Source organism: Lutra lutra, chromosome 3, assembly GCF_902655055.1.
Source record: "Lutra lutra chromosome 3, mLutLut1.2, whole genome shotgun sequence".
In the NCBI taxonomy this organism is placed as follows: Eukaryota; Metazoa; Chordata; class Mammalia; order Carnivora; family Mustelidae; genus Lutra; species Lutra lutra.
The window spans coordinates 167,311,130-167,328,554 of NC_062280.1; the positions used below are offsets into that span (position 1 = coordinate 167,311,130).

General features: G+C 41.6%; 1 protein-coding gene across 6 annotated transcripts in view; it reads right to left on the bottom strand.

Moving 5' to 3' along the window:
- Positions 1 to 637: 637 nt before the first annotated feature.
- KLF12 (KLF transcription factor 12) overlaps positions 638 to 17,425 on the bottom strand; it is a 431,680-nt gene continuing 414,892 nt past the window's right edge. For all 6 annotated transcript variants that reach the window (XM_047720132.1, XM_047720133.1, XM_047720130.1 and 3 more), the window contains one exon: positions 638 to 1,639. In XM_047720132.1, the coding sequence (XP_047576088.1) occupies positions 1,458 to 1,639 (182 nt within the window). In that variant the 3' untranslated portion in view covers positions 638 to 1,457. The remainder of the gene's footprint in view (positions 1,640 to 17,425) is intronic.

Sequence of the window (17,425 nt, forward strand, 5' to 3'; positions counted from 1 at the left end):
ACAGTTTAGAAAATGAAATCTGTATAGAAGAACCTAATGGAGAGTCACTTAGCCTTGGCTCTCCAAGTGAGGAAACTAGCACCATGTTAGGCTTTCCTCGGGGAGCACTCCCTTTCCACTGACTCGGTTCCAAGGAGGACTGACCCCTTAACCCAAGGGTTAATTCCCTGCTATGCCTCCTTGGCCTTTCTGTTCACCAAATAACTGTTTTCAAACAAGAAAAGGGGAGCATAATCTTTAATTGTGGTACTTGACCAAGCAGGACAACAAAATCAGCAGAAAGATTACCTCAGTGCTGTCCCTGTAACCAAGACCGCTAAACCACTGGGGTGTTTTTTACAATCCCTTTAGTAAGTATGAAAATTGTGGTAACGTGAGTCCTCAGTGAAGTTATTGTAGGAAAGTCCTTTTATTCATTATTGCTTTTCTCCTCAAGAGGCGCTTTATCCCATCTCTGTCTGATTTTTCATGTTCACTGACTTTGCCCGAGCAGCCCCACCTCTTACCTTGGTGCCAGTGTGTCTAAGAAAGTTTTTTTTTTTTTTTTCTTCCCCCGATTCCTTGTAATCAAATACTAGGGGCAGGAAGAGATGATGCCTAGGTGACAGGACACTGCGATTTGAAGTGGGGCAGTAGTTTTGTTTTTTTTTTTTTTTTTTAGACAGGCTCTTCCTATTCAACTACAGAACACCTCGGTGCCGGTCCACGCCAGGGCAGACGCTGGCACTACGCTCCACCTGAAATGTCGCTGCCCCTCTGCTCCAACAGATGAACAGAACGGAATCGAAACAAAACAGAAACAATCAACGACAAACAAATGAAAGATTCAATGTCGGTTTCTCTTCAGGGCATGGCCTAATGACAAGTGGCGGGTGGCGCTATTGCCAAGGGCCGCCTGAGTGCCCCTTTCTTTTCAGGTCATGGAACTCTCCAACAGGCTGCTTCTTCTCTACTTTCATGCTGCTTGCTGGAAACAGACTGGATGTGTGCTCTAGCTTACTGAGACAGGAACTAAAATTTCAGTAAAAAGAAGGGGGCAGGGTGGGGGGGGGGGGTGCGGGAGAAGAATCCCAATCTGAAAGGTCCCGCTCTAGCCATCGGCTGGTGATAGGTGACCTTTAAGGGATCGATAACAAAACGTCTGACAGCTCAGAAAACGTACAAGCTACAAACATCCTGAAACGGCAGAGTACAGGGCACGGGGAAACAGTGCCTGTCTCCTCAGCGATTGTGTCACGGATCTCCCAGGCCAGCGTGAAGACGTTTCTCGTGCAGTCGCGATGGGGGTTACCTTCAGACCGAAAGGAGAAGGGTTCCTTCTTGTTCCTGCTCTGGTTTCAGACATCGTGGGATGGTGACGCCCTTTTGCGTTAACACTGTGGAGGGGATTCAGCCCTGCTGAATGGGGTGCCGCTAAGAGACCCAGCTCTTACGCTCAGCTGGACGGGAAGCACTCCTCACACCAGCATGTGCCGCCGGCGGTGCAGGGCCAGGTGGTCTGACCGGGAGAAGCTGCGATCACAGTCCGCGCACTTGAACGGCTTCACGCCCGTGTGTTTGCGGTAATGCCTTGTCAGCTCGTCGGAGCGAGCGAACTTCCAGGTGCAGCCTTCCCAGGTACACTTGTAGGGTTTCTCTCCTGGAAGAAAAAGGGACACACGCTTTGGGTGCTCCGTCACTTGCCCCCAAGAACCAAGCCAGCACTCTGTGTGGGGACACTGTCCCTCTCCGTGGGGTTTCCGTGTGGTCATCTTTGGTCGGGAAGCCTCTGCACCCTGCCAGCGGAGTGGGGAGGGGTGGAGGAGGTCAGTCAGGTGGGGGCAGGGAGCACGTTCCATCTCCTCCCTCCTGTGGTGACATCTGGCCAGTTAGTTCATGAACACTTGCCTCCTCAGTGACGGGATGGTACTTTACGGTCAAAGCATCCAAAGGGCCAGACTGATCGCTACGGGATATAACCACAACCGCTTGACTAAAAAGGCTTTTTAGCTCTCTGCCTAGGCTGATTTGGCTCTAATGCTGACACTCACGAAGAACTATACAGGGTCATTAATTACATTTGGTTTCAATACCCCTCCCCAAATGGGCATCACTTAGACGGTTTAAGGCTATTTTAGGACACAATGTCCATTTATCGGTCATGGGGAATAGGCACAAAATCTCGTCGAAAGGTAAAAGCATTCCGCGGCTCCCCAGAAATTAGGTATGAATGAAGCACATGTCACTCATAAACATCTAGTTTTTGCTTGTCTATTGGAAAAGAATCCTAGATAGCTTACAAGTGTAAAGTTTAAATACTCTTTTCAGTGATTTAATTAGGGTGAGCCCTGAAGAATCATCAAGTTGGTTTCAGTGTTGAAACTCATGGTGAAAAGCCGTCTGAAGAAGTATGTAATTTGACCGGGTCCTTCAGTCAACTTGTAAGGACAGTAAAATATGCAAAGGCTTTGCTGGGAAAAGATACACTATCCATTGTCCAAATGAACTCCCAGGGGGAGAGAGACAATGGTTGACCCAGGTGTGGTTTTTTTTTTTTTTTTTTTTCCCCTGGCTCTCATTCAGAATGGATGACCTGTCCCCATGCAACCCCACAAAAAGTGATCTCTCCTGTTCCTCCCATCAAATAGTCAACAACAGGCATCCTGGCCACACACAGTCTTTGGTGAAAAGGGCCTAAGATAGGAAAGGGAACTTTTTGCAGATTCCTATGCATAGAGCTGGAGGGTGAGTATTTTTAACTCCACTTTACAGATGAGAAAACTGAGGCTCAATGTAGTAAGGTAACTTGCCAGTGTCAGAAGAAAAAAATGTACTTGGCTCCAAATCCAGTGCTTTTCACTGTGCCGCAGTGGAATGCATAGTTTTTTCCCACGTAAACTTTGTCACACCCTCAAAGTTATTTCTACTTTCTCAGGTATTCCCAAATCATTCATTTCTTACTTATATCATGTATTGCAACGTATCATAAAAGTTTTATTCAGATGCCTTTCTCCTCCACCCGTTTCTGAATACATGGAGGTCAGTGCCTCTACCATTTCAATATCCTTGGAGTCTAGAGTAAGTATCAAACAAATGCTTGTATGAATTAGTGAAACTCACACACACACACATACACACACACACACACACACACACACACAGAACCACTGAACCCTATAAATGAGCGGACAAGTGATGCCTACATGGGAGAACCAGTCTGAACTGAACTCAACAACTTTCATTCAGCCCTGAAGTAAATGCTATCTATACGGGTCTTTTTAGGATCAAGTGACCCTTTCAGAAGGGAGTGAATAGCACAGACCAGTTAAATCTAGAAATATTGATGCACTAACTGTGGGCCTCAGAAAGCTCCAGGTAACTCTGGAAGGGCTCCTTTCAAGGAGAAGCCTACTCAGTGCAATAACCTAAAACCTCAACCGTTGACTCATTCTAGATGCCCTACAGAGACAAAAATCTTTATTCGCAGGTGTCTACTGACCAAGTTGATCAGAAATTAAAACAAACAAACAGAAATCAGAAGCCCTAACTGAAAAAGATTGAGGGTCTCCTACATAGTATATTAATGGCAACTGTTACCATGCTTTTATTTACATGTCCTCCCTGTGTGTTTGTGAATTCACATCAGGAGCATGGGTTCTAACAAGCTGAGCTTGACATAAATCATGACTTCAAAAAAACATCCATCTTTGGGACACTGTGCTCAGCTGGTGGCCTCTGTCACTAACAGGCATCTCCCAGTCCTCTCCAGACTGGAACCAGTCCAGAGTGTAAGGTTTGGAAAGGAAAAGAATAGTGGGTTTTCTTAATTGAAGGATGGATGCTCAAAGTGTCATATATGTATGACTCCCTTTGCCATTCTGGATAGAGAGGAAGGGGACCCATAGGTGGGATAAGCCTGGAAAGTAAGTAGAGGCCAGGAGGGGACGAGAGCCTCCAGTGTCCTCTCAGGAAGGATGGTAGAGTTTCGAATGGCCCACCATGGGGACAGTTTATTGTCTCAGGCGTTCTCGGAATTTCCTTGAACACCGGGAGTAGGCACTTAATATTCTCTAATTTCTTCCTCACAATTATAATAGTATAACTTTTCCTTCCATTTTGGCTGTTTAATAATGACACTTATGTCCTTTCTACTTGAAAATCTACAGCAGAGAGTGGCTCTTCGGGGCTAAATCTAGTCTGTGGCCTGCTTTTTGTGCAATCTTTGAGCTTAGAGTGGTTTTTATACTTGGTACGTGGTTGGGGGAAAAAAAATCAAGAGGGCTATTTCACAGCATGTGAAAATTACATGAAATTCAAATTTCAGCATCCATAAATAAGTTTTTGTTGGAACAGGAGTCTCCATACTGTTTCAGGCTGTCATGTACCGAGGGCAGAACCCAGCCCTGCAACAGAGACCGCGTGGCCTGCGGTGCCTAGAAATTTACTATCTGGCCCTTTGCGGAAAGTTTACTGACCCCTGGTGTAAGGGGTCACCTGAGCCTTCCGCAGGCTTCCTGATTATGTTAACTTACTGAATTGGGATACATAATGCACATTGTCAATTGGGATGGGTGGTGAGGGAATATTTGGGCTTTAGAATAACCACTTATTCTCCTCATAGGACCCCATTTAAAATTCTAAGAGCCCACTCAGTAATAAATACATATGATATTTCATGGCAAATACTTTAAATTGAGAATTCTGGATTGAGTGACTCTCTGAAAAGGCTCACTCAACCTGATCTGAGTTTTAAAAATATCTTTAGGATCTTCCCTGCTCCTTAAAAGACGAAGAAGGTCTTTCTTATAACAGGAAGGTCAGGATGGGGTAGGGTCAGGAATGTCTCTATATACTTTTATTAAAAGGTGATACGGGCAAGGAATGTTATGCTTAAGCTTTTATGGATATTAAAAAGAAAGTATACCTTTTTATAAGAAATTTGCAAGGAAAATTCACTTACCACTCAGACAATTAAGTTTACTCTTATCTGGTAACCAAAAGAACAATGATTCTACACAACCCCTTTACAAGGTCACTGTGAACCTTGACCAGTTACTATTCTACTGAGTCTGGGAAGGAAGGTGCAGGAGGGAAGGATCAGAAAGAGCTTAGCTGTATGGCATCGTTTCTAATACGGATATTTCAGGAGATGGGGCACAGGGGAAGCAGTAACTGATGGTAAGGCTTTCTTCTGTAAGCCCACAGAGGTGGAGCAGGAAAATTGAGTGCAAAATCCAAGTATTCTGTGAGGTGGAATCCAGGGCAGTAAGCAATCAGGAAAGACAAGGCTGGGTGAGACGGGTAAAGCGGGTCGAAAGGCACAAACTGCCAGTTACAGAGAAACAAAGTCATGGGAATACACGGAAACAGCCGGGTGACTATAGTTAGTAACACTGTATTACTTATTTGAAAGTTGCTAAGAGTGTAGATCTTAATGAAAAGTTCTCATCACACACAAAAAATCATCTGTATCTGTGTTGACAGATGTTACCTACACTTACTGTAGGAATCATTTCACAACCTATACAAATACTGAATCATGTCGTACACCTGAAGCTGATTTAATGTCAGTTATATCTCAATAAAAAAAAGAAAGACAAGGAATAGCTCTCAAAAATACCAGAGGCAGACATGTCCCCGCTCTTGAATAAAACCACTGCAAATAATAAGTAAGTTGATAAGTTATTAAGGGGCTAAGCGACGAATGAAGGCATATAACGAAGAATGTAAACCTTTTCCACTAGGGAGTGGGGAGGGAGAAAGCCTATCAGAAAAGAGTAAGCTTAACTGAGTGATAAGTGAATTTTCCTTGCAAATTTCTTGTAAGAAGGTATACTTTCTTTTTAATATTCATGAAAACTTAAGCATAGTATTCCTTGCCCCTACTGCTGCATTAATAGAACTGGAGTTTGGGTATTCTCTCCCCATGCTTAAAATAAAGAGGGGAAAAAAGAAAATGATTATCTTCTAATCTCTCTTCAAAATTAGAGGCTGAGCTATGGGGGTGGCGGAGGAGATGGCCACTCTGACCAGGTACAGGGCTGACCTCTGCCCCTCACTCAGGAGAGAACTAGGGTTTGATTATACCTGCCCACTACCTAGCATTTTATTTAAAAAAAAAAAAAATGCTCTTTTTGGGCCAGTCAAGTTCTAGAAGTAGATACAAGAACAATTTTAGTGACCATTGTATTGTATTCAGCTATACATTGTATTTTACACTTGTGCTTTAAAGCAGTTTAAAGGATACGATCTTACAAGCAAATTAGGGTAACAGAAACTTCCTGATGTGAATAAAAACTTATTAAATGATAAATATGTTTGTAAGATGTATTGCAGTATGCATAAATGAACCCCGAAAGGATATAATGAGCAGAAAGAATCTTTCTTCCACCCTGTCTTCTTTCCTTTAAAATCTTCCTAGAAAATAAAAAAACCTAAATTTAACGTTAAGAAGTCAGCGTGGTAGGTGCAGAACGGTTAAGTGTATTTTCCACAACAATTTTCCTATGGAGAGAGTTGGCTTGGACGATGAGAGGAGTCAGTCATCTCCCAGTCTGTGCTTCTCCCTCACATAGCTGCTGGGCATCACGCTGAATGACAATGACAGTAAACACGATTTCCAGTAATTTCTGCATGAATTGTGAACTGCCCTTCAACGCGTTTGAATTGGATTTCAGCAAATGTGTTATTCAAACCTGTTTTCCCTAGAAATAAGCTGAAAATAAAAATAGCATGCCCACCTTCTTCCTTTTGTCTAATTCACAAGTACACTTAGAATCCCGAGAGGCAAAATCTCTGAAAGCATGGTTGATATCCCTCAAAATAATGGGAAGTTTTGACTCCAACATCGGATCATCTTTGATTTTTGTTTCTTCTACTAATCCCATGAAATAATGAAATGACAGAAAATGGTATCATTTATGTCTTTACCAATAAGTCTTAGTAGATAATATTTCTTGGCTAAATTGAGACATTAAGTTGCTAGTGTCTCAGGAAAACTGAAGGACACCATCTGGGTGATTAATTGGTAGCTTAATCCCATGCCATACCTTGGGAAGCAGTTTACTAACTTGTAGGTCTTCAGTTTTTAAAGCGTGAAGTTCTCCATGTTCCATAACAAATCCAAGCAATTTCCACACTTTGTGTTTTTAAAAAAAAAAAAAAAAAAAAAAAAGGAAAGAAAGGATCTGGCCATTTTTTGAGCACAATCTGTCCTCCTCTGTTCTTTAAAAAACCTGGACTACACTATGAGAACCACTGAAAAAGGAAAATGTGAACCAAAACTAATAGCAAGAGCTTCTATTTTTTAAAGTTGAACAGTCCTATAAAGATGAAAGAGAGAGAGAGGGAAAAAAAATAGATCAAACGAGGAGGTTTGCAAAGTTTTGTTTTAGAACACTCTTTTTAACTGCACTTTCGGGGTTCAAGTTAAGTGTAATTTTTTATGCAAAACTGCCTGTGTGTGTGTGTATGTGGTGTCTAATTAAGTGTCCTGAGAAAATGAAAACTCACGTCAGGTTTTTTTTTTTTTCTTGCAACAGTCAACAAACTGATTTATTATGAGAACCCCTGTCTCTTTCAATCTTGGTTAAAGAAAAGGATTAAGAGTCACTAAATGCATTTCCATGACATTTACCCAGCAGAGGCATAATAAAGTCTAAAGAAAACAGCAGGTATTGAATGGATTCCCAAAACCCACGAAACAAAAATAACTTTTTCAGGTACCTCCCATCTTACCATCTGAAATGCTGAAAGGTAAATGTGTACTGAGACAAAAGACAGGTGCCCTTTCATATTAAAATGACGTGTGAGCAATACGGAGGAGAGGAATGCGTCTTTGAAAAAGTCTGGGTCAAACAAAACAGCCATGTTCTCACATCAGCTTCTCTCTAATATTTTCTCAAGCAACTGAAAAGGAACACCTTTTGCAACAGGAAGCAGAGGCATTTTTTTTTTTTTTTTTCAGTTCAGAAGTGCATTTCTGAAATGTGTCTCTGTTTAACTTTTATAAAGTTACGGGGCCCCAGACGCTGACAAATGAGCTTCATTACACTCAAGGCTCAACATATTTTCTGTGACAATCTGTTTCACTTGAGGAATGGTATTTGCATATGGGGGGTGGGGGGGAGTGGACCAGAATCAAGATTCCTATCTTGTCTTCTGGTTTCTGTTACATTAGTTCATAAAAGTTCACCCTATTTTAGATCTGGGAGGAAATAAGTTACTTTTAATTTTTTTTTAAGATTTTTTATTTATTTATTTGACAGAGAGAGATCACAAGTAGGCAGAGAGGCAGGCAGAGAGAGAGGAGGAAATAAGTTACTTTTAAAATGAGGAAACAGAAACCTAGAGCTGAGATTATGCAGTGCCTGACTTGTTCTCAGGGTAGACGGGTAGACGGAGGCTGTCTTCCCTCTTGGTGGCGGTAAGGGCGCAGGAAATAGCACAGGCTTTGGAATCAGGCAGAGAGCCTGGCTCAGTCATCGGTAATTAGACCTCAGGCTCAAGCATTCAGCTTTCTGAAGCACTGTTTCCCCATCTGTAAATTGGACACACTATTCCTACACTTGTGAAACTAAGAAGCCCACATAGCCAGTGACTGAGAAATGATAGGTTATTTAATTTTGTAGTTATAAAATTCAAGATTTTTTTTTTCTAGGACATAAATAAAGTTAAAAACAGATCCTGTTTGCTATTAAAAAAATGAATTAAGGGATTTCTGGTAACTGGATACCAATTTGATCTTGATTTTCCTACCATTTTAAATATAAAGCTACTTTATAGGCCAAAGAGAACAATGTAGTATTCAATAATTTGTTGGACCTATTTCACCTTATCAAGTTGATCAAACACATTGTGTTTGAATTGTGAATTTTCTGGTCTGAATTAACTGTCTTCTTCACAATATGTAAATGAGATCAAGTGGATTTGGTCTTTCTTCCCCATGCAATTCCATAATGGCTATCTTTGATAAAAACAGTATGTGCCAAAGCACATAGCACTTTCCGTGCATCATACTTTGTTCTGAAGAACTTTACGGATGTGAACTTTACCAAGTTCCCAATGAAGTAGTTATAGTAACCAACCCCACTTCACCCAGAGTTGGTACGTGGTAGAGGTGGGATTTGAACCCTGGGAGTCAGACACCAGGGCCCTCAGTTTGAACCTCTTGTCTATATTGCTCTTGACACTTAAGTCACTGCTTTAATAAACCAGGCTATCTGGTCAGAGCTGGAGAAACAGGCTGAAAATGTGAATTAGTCCTTATAGGACAGACAATATGTTAACACAGAGACACTAGTCCTTCTCATGTAGAAATCAAGTATAAATGAACCAAAATATCCTATAATAAAAATATACTTTACTGACAGCAAAAAGTTCAAGGTCTAAGGGTAATACTTTGTTTGGCTCTTCTGAGTTTCTATTTCCACATAGTGACAATATTTCTTTTCCCATGTTTCCGGTTATACTTTCCTTTCCGTTTCTTTTGCACAGTATCCTTCCTTTACCTGTCACATAAGGGCTTACCAAGATTTTGACTGACTTCTCACCTGCCTATGTTCTCCTTGGCTCCTGTGGCTTCCACCACAACTTGTAAGGAAAAGATTCCTAAGAATCGACACCTCAGTCTCTCTCCTAAGCATTATAGAGATTTCCCAAGTGGCAGTTCAAAAGCCATCTCAACGTGACCCAAACTCTACTCAGCATCTGCCATCTGAATAAGACAAGTTTCTCCTCCTGTTTTGCTAAGTGGAAAGAAAGGCAATCCCACTTCCTCAGGTATCAGTCCAGTACGAACCTCTCTAGCTGGGGGATTTCTTGGACTCCTCACTGTTACTCTCTGCTGCGCAACCTAACTATTCTACCGGTCGGTGCTGCCTTCCAAGTATCTGCCCAGCCGTCCTCTCCAGTTCATCCCTCCCGTGGCAGGCGGCCTTTCTTTAGGGTCTTGCCACCTTCCACTGAAACCAACGTCTAATGGTTCTGTTTACCTGTCTTATGTGCTACCCCCTCCAATACCGTCTGCACTACTTGGAGGAACATTTTCTCAAACACAGCCTGATCATGTAGCCCTTGGGACCCGGGACACACCCATACTAAACTCTCATCACACCCTAGTGTGATTGCTGGTTTTCCTGTCTGCCTGCCCCACTCAATAGCTCTGTACTGAGGAGGGTTTGCGCTTTCTTCATCACTATATCCCCAGGGCCGACACAGCTCGGTGCTAACAAATGCTGTTGGTTAAATGAAGGACACTACTTAAATTCAAATACCTCACATTCTTTTAAAAATATAACACAAAACAGTCAAGTTAAGAGTAATCTGGGGGCGCCTGGCTGGCTCAGATAGTAGAGCGTGGGATTCTTGACCTCGGGGTTATGGGTTCGAGCCCCACATAGGGTGTAGAGCTTACTTAAAAAAAAAAAAAAAAAGAGGGGCTCCTGGGTGGCTCAGTCAAGCGTCCGACTCTTGCTTTTGGCTTAGGACATGATCTCAGGGTCATGAGATTACACTTTGTGTCAACGCAGAGTCTGCTTGAGATTCCCTCTCTCCCTCTCCTATGCTCCTCCCAGCTCGAGTATTCTCTAACATAAATAAATAAAATCTTTAAGAAAAAAAAAAGAGTAATCTATTTTGTGAGGCAGGGAGTCTATTGCTAGCATTCTATCCATTCTACCATCTTTTCTAGTCTAATGAATTAGAATATGTATTTTTGAGAAGGAAAATAAATTTGGGAGGTTTCGTTTAAAACTGGTGCCATTTAAAGTTCTGGTCTGCAAACAAATATCTCATTTTAAACCTTTAAAATTAGTAACATGATGAGTAATAGGGCCTTCTATTTTGCTGCTCAAATGAGCATTAATTGTTTTCATCTTTAAAACAATATATTTATAATTCTTTTCATTCTTAGTTATGAAGACTTTTATTGAATAGTCAAGCACAATAAATATTTTTTATATTCTTTAGGGGTAGATATGTTTTCTGCAAAGATACAGCTCCTCATTATCTTTTATCTTTAATGATTTCATTAAACCCACAAATTTCTTATTAGTAGTAATTTTGCCATTCAGGACAGGATGACTCAAACTCACAATCTAGTCATTCTTTGATGGAGCACGAGAAAGTTACAAGGGTTGGGATACTATTATCCCACTCCTGCTTACAACACCATTTTGACTGGAATATGGATAAAATAAACCCAGAAGTAAAAGAGGGAAAACACAGAGCATGGTCATGAGATGCCCTGGTGTTTTGAACTTTCCACTGTCATTAACAATTTGTGCACTAACATGAAAAGAATTAAGAAGGAGAACTCATTTAGTAATTAATTTATTTAACTGAGGTAATAATTGGTAAGGCTGTTTTAAAAGCCATTACTTTTCTAAAGCTATATAAAAGATGAGTTTATTTTTAAAACAAATTTTAAATAAGGGAACACTTTTTTTTTTTTTTTTTAAGAGGGAGAGAATCCAGGCACCTGCACCGTGCCGGGAGGCGCAGAGGGAGAGGGAGGGAGAGAGAATCTTAAGCAGGTCTCATGCCCGGTGCAGTTCATGCCCAGTGCAGGGCTCAGTCTCACGACCCTGAGATCAGGACCTGAGCCAAAATCCAGAGTCAGATGCTTAACCATCTGAGTTACCCAGGCACACCAAACTAAGGTTAACACTTTCAAAACCAAGTCAAGTGAAATATGCGCGGCATCGGCACCTGCAAGCAGATAATGGTAAATCCAGGCTCAGCATGTTTCTACACGGTCACTCTCTAGGACAGGTTGAAGTAACGCCTCCACAAATGAAAACAAGTGCGAAAGGTCCACAGCACTTTGCTTTTCATCCAGAGGATTCAGGTGCCCTTTTAGAAAGGGCACTTCGGTGCTTGCTCGAGGAGGTAGGGGAGGCCCACCAGCCGCAGGCAGGACCCAACCGCCCTTCCCGGCTTTCGCGTTCACCCACGGCTCTCTCGGAGCACACTGCACGTGGCCCTGGCTGTCTCCCCCACTGCATTCGGAATCCCTGCTGTCTTCACAGCGGACCCCTTCCTGTGCAGAGAGCCTCCCACCGAACGAGCACTCTACAGCTGCCTATTTAATCATTAATGCTTCTGGTCCTTGTCTTCTCACTGCCTTTCTAACAAAGTAAAATTTTAATAGACTCAGAAGAAAGACCAGTTCACATTAATGAAAACCTTTAAAAATAGACCATTTAAAGTCCCTTGTTATGTTCTGACTTCAAAAGGACCTGCTTGACCGTCACTGAACAGGTACGGGCTGCCGGCTAGCTGACGGGGCAAGGCGGCTCGCGTGGAGAGGAGGCTGGCAGCTTCCTAGCGAACGTGTCTGAGACCCGGTGTCGTGACAACGGGACAGGTTCTAGAGAGCCTGGAGCTTGAATACCAGCTCCACGGCTCGTTCACTGCATGAAAGTGGGTGAGTGCTCTAACCTTACAGGGACTATACAGAGGTGACTGAAACAGATCAAGCGCTAAGAGAGCTGAGCACTGTACCGGGATCTGGCAGGTTCTCAGGAAATGTCAGCTCCCTCCCATCTGTGGTCTCCATGTTTGTTCACAGCATTTCTTACTCCTAAACCACAGCGTGAAGTACCAATGTCTTCAAAGCTTCCCTCTTCCTACCCTCATGTCATCAGAGGGTGGGCCCTGTTGTTTCTACTACGGCCATGTTTCCCACATGGCTCCCTTTGTGCTGGGGCATGGAAATGCCCAAGAGCTCTAGGATCATGGAGGCTTCTACCTGGCTGGGGAGGGAGGGTAGTCAGACAGCGTAACAGACCAGGGGACACCAAAACAGTTTTGAACAATTAATAGAGTTTCTAAAAAAGTAGGAAGAAAGGAGGGCCCTAAGCAGGCCATTTCAGGTCAGGGGTAAAAATGAACGATTGAACTCCATAGAGTTTAGCACATTTGGAGGTTCATGCGTTTGTATGGCTGAGGAAAGAGGGAAATTGGGATAGAGTCTGCAAAGGAGGTTTAACAGATGAACAGAAGTCAGATGAGAAGGGCCTTGCACCCAGAGTAGGAAGGTGTCCCCAAGTGTCCTTAGCCATAACAGACAGCTCCGTGTTCTTCTGTCATTTTGCTTCTACCTTTATTATACGGCTTTGCACTCTTGGCCTCTGTCATGACTGTTCATGCGAATCTTATCTAGTTTACTTATGGACCTCTTCACTGAAGATGGGAGCTTTGTCTCTTTTTGCCTTCTTCAAGAAAAAACCCGGCATGCCTTAGACATGGAAAATGCTCGATAAGTGTGTGTCCTGTTAATTCTGTCTACACAGATTCAAATGGAAAACTGTCTTTTACTAAGTACTTTAAATATATTCCTTATAAGATTATGTGTATCATCATTTTGCCAAAATGATGATAAAGAGGACTTGTTTAGGCAACAGCTTTCGCTTTACTTTTTCTGAATTATAAAAATGTTAAATTAGTAGGGTCTGAAGTACAGAGATGACATGATTATAGCTACTTGTGATGAGTGAATACCAAATGAGGCACAATTTTTTGCCTTGAATCTACTGGTCTCAACAACAACAACATATATCTGTATCAATATTCATATATACAATTTCAGTTGAACACCGAGTCCCTCCAATGGCTTAGTCACTGTATTTCCTGGGGATATAAAACCGAGGTCCCCTGGAGTAATTATATCAAAGAGTGCTATGTTTATGTTCAAAGATAAAAATGAAACAGAAAACTTGAGATTCACAGAGTGAGTAGCTTATCTAAGTTTGCCCACCAGTTAGGGGTCAAGGCCAGATTCAAACTCTCATCTGCTGACTTCAAAGGTGGTTCTAGTCCTACTATAGTTTCCTGTTTCTCAGCAAGTAGCAGTATGCTCAGACTTACGCGTGGTTTGGCCAAGACTTACCAACAACTTGTTGGTAAGGATTTTTACCTGAAAAATTCAGTTTGCTCTTAAGTGATTAATTATCTTGGCATCGCTAAGCCTGATGCTTTATCTAACAACAAATCTAGACAGCAGGCCTGACACAGTTTTATACGAGTGAGTTATTTAATTAATGAAGACAGATGTGGGAGTAGGAGCAGCACCCCACCACCTGATCGAGCAACTACAAGACCACAAGAAAGGCCACTAATATGTGCAGCTGTCACAGAGCTCATGAATTTCTTTGTAGGAATATCATCAAACCATTTCAGAATCTCACCCAGTTCAACATAATGTCAAATCAGAAGAAAGAAATGTAGGAATAGCAGTGAAAAGTGATGAGGCGAGTAAAAAAGTGAGAAGGCATGGAATCTGCAAGCATTTAGGATTGATGTGTGTGTCTGAATGTGTGTGTGTGCACACGGGTGTGTTCCAAATGCACCATCATTATCTGATATTAATTACAAAGGCATCATTCCTCAAGGGAAGAGCTAAATCATACAGCATTTCCTTCATTTATAAAAGGTAGGGAAGGACACGTTTTAGAGACTTAAATCACAGGTGGTTAATAATTTTAAAGCATCCATATGAGTTAATGTCTTTGAAGTGTAAAATTCAGATAGGACTCACTTTTGATGAAGCCAGAGAGATAAGAAATGTGTTTGCTTGACAGTTACTAATTTTTAAAATTTAGGCGTACATTACATAGGGATTAAAATGAATATTAGACAACAGTGACTGAACAAGCCCCACGGATTTTTGGAGAGCAGGGTATCAAGCTGGAATATAAAATACTCCCAGAGTCATTCGAAACTGAATATTTTTATATGTTAATTACTCCTTTAAAAATCTGGCTTTAAATTTATCTTTATATTTTCTTTTCTTTGTTCATCATTAAATGGCCATATTTCACAGGACACTGATCATTATGTCCTGGCCCCCATGCCACCAGAGAGAGAGCTCTCCTTGACTTTCAGACCCTCCCAGACGAAACCCAACAGCTGGTTGTCGTGTGCCATCTAGTGGCTACAGGAATCATTGATGCCTGAATGTTGCTTGCTTGTTCTGCATTTTAGAAATACTGGGACATATATTTTTAGAAAATAAGAGAACTGTGAACAGCAATACCAGATTCATAAGACTACTTCCTTCTAAAATTGATATTTAAGTCATTTAATAAGCAATACAAATCTTAAAATGAAGTGAGGGAAATACACAGTACATGCTAGTTATGCATAACAAAGGTTTAAATGACCATTAATTTAATTATAGTACATATGTACTTAAATAGACTGTACATTGCTCCATGTAGGGGAGACACAATTTATACCAGTGAATAGGAACAAGGTACCTGCTGACAACCATGGGTACAGGATTGCTGAGATACATAAATTTTTTCTCCTTTTTACCACACCTTAAATAATTCACCACAGGCAAATGTTAGCAAAGGTAGTTAAAAGTGTTTGCTCAGATCTTTACATTATTATCTAAACTGCATGGCCATGACAATACACTTAAATTATTTCCAAATTAAAACAAAATTATTTCCAAATTTAAAAAGGCACTCTTTCACACTTCTTCAACTGTATTTAATTTACTTTGCAAATTCTAAAGAGATGATTGATTACATACTAATAAAGCACAAAAGATCAAGTGTTAAAGGTAAAATTAACATGACTTTATCAAAGGAAATTTCTTATTGCTACTTGCTCACCTCCCATAGCGTGCGTACTTCTCATAAGTCATCTGTTATAATCCCAAGCTCAACATTCATTGTTACTGGTCACACAAAAATAACTTACTCAAAATGCCTGAAGCAAAGGTATGGCTGAGAACTTATTAAAAGCAAAGCAAGCCAACCTGAATCCCTCTACAACTAGTTTTGATTTCATTTTGAACAAAAGGTTGAGAAATCTTGCATAGAATTATAAATAGAAACACACAAGGGCTCACTTTGAACCAAGTTTCATTCGTTATTTTTAAAAGGACTATTACTTGATAATTTAGGAGGATATGTCTTGAGGAGTAAATGTCTCTCTGTTAAGTGGATGAATGGATGTGGCATGTCTTGGTTTGGAGTAGGAATTTCACAAGGAATTTGCTGATGTAGCTGTGATACAGGGAAAGAAGGACTAGAGGTAGGATAGTTAGGTGGTTTTTTAGCTACTGGTTAACGAATTAGGACCCAGTTAGATGGAAGTCTCTGGGATCACATCTCAGAGCCTTTTCCTTTAACCTGTCTTACTTAATATCTGGCAAAAATGGAAAAGTTGAAGGAGAGAGCTAAAATACTAAATGCAAGGTGGGCGGGGAGAGGTTTCAAAGTCATTTCAACTTCTTAGAAGAACGGGCCCAAGTCAACTAAATGGATGTAGACTCACTATTTCCCAGACTTGAAAGGGCATCCACAGCCCTCAGAATACTGGTTCTGTTCTGTATCTCCCACAAAAGATCAGCCAGCCAGCAGCGAAACATGTCCAGTGAGAGGAAATGCACTACTCCCAAGGGAGCCGTCCCGGGGGGGACAGGTCAACTATCAACGCAACATTGCGTGTTGAGGTTTAACAAAAAATCCGTATAGGTATAAGGGAGGGACAAGATGTAGATCTCAGCAGTCTTTGATTTAGAGGACTTAACAGAGAGAGTCAACTGCTAGAGGACTTAATACTATTTTTACATTTTAAGAGGTGCCCATTCACAAGATCTCTCCCTTCAACTTGCGGTGTGAAAACTTGAAAAGACACAGTGACAAGTGGGACGATATCTAGAAAAAGATGGCTAAGACAACTGGGGGTACCTGATTTGGAGAAATGAAGATGCCAGTGGTTCATGCCGGGGAGGGGCACTGGGGCCAGGGAGTCACAGTGAGAGCTCTGGTTGAACAGGTAGTTGGGGCTGTTCCATTCAACCTGAAGGTACTGGGAGCCAAACAAGGCCCTAACAGGCCACTCCATACTGATGAGATGAGGACTCTGCCCTCAGAAATTTCACCCAGCTTGTCTTGCGGAGGAGTGAGCTCACCCCTGTGGGAACAATACCTGACCAGGAGCCACCATTGCACAAAGGGGATAATGACAGCTGCGGCCACGGGTGTTGTGAAGGATCAAATAAAACAGAAGACGTGTACGTGCGCAGAAAACGGCGTCGCAGGGACTTGTTCCTTGTGAGCGATGACACCCAAGGGATTTCCAAAGTTAGGCAACAAAGTAGACTCTGTGGCATATAAGGTTGATGCGGACCCTAGGAGTCTATGATTTCATCTTATTAATAACCTAAGCTAATTAGTGTTGCTTCAACATTCAAAGTTTATATTGCTTTGAATGGTAACGCATACATCATGCCTCCCCTACTTTCATTTTTATGTTAACTGACCTGTAAGATACAAACCCGAATGTCCTGGGTTTGCTTTCCTCCTGTCCACTGTGCATCACTTGGATAATGGAACAGAGGTGTCTGTGTACAGATGAGGCTAACACGTACCTCAGAAAGTTCAAGGAATAACTCAAAACATACGATGATTTACGGAAGAAAGCTTCC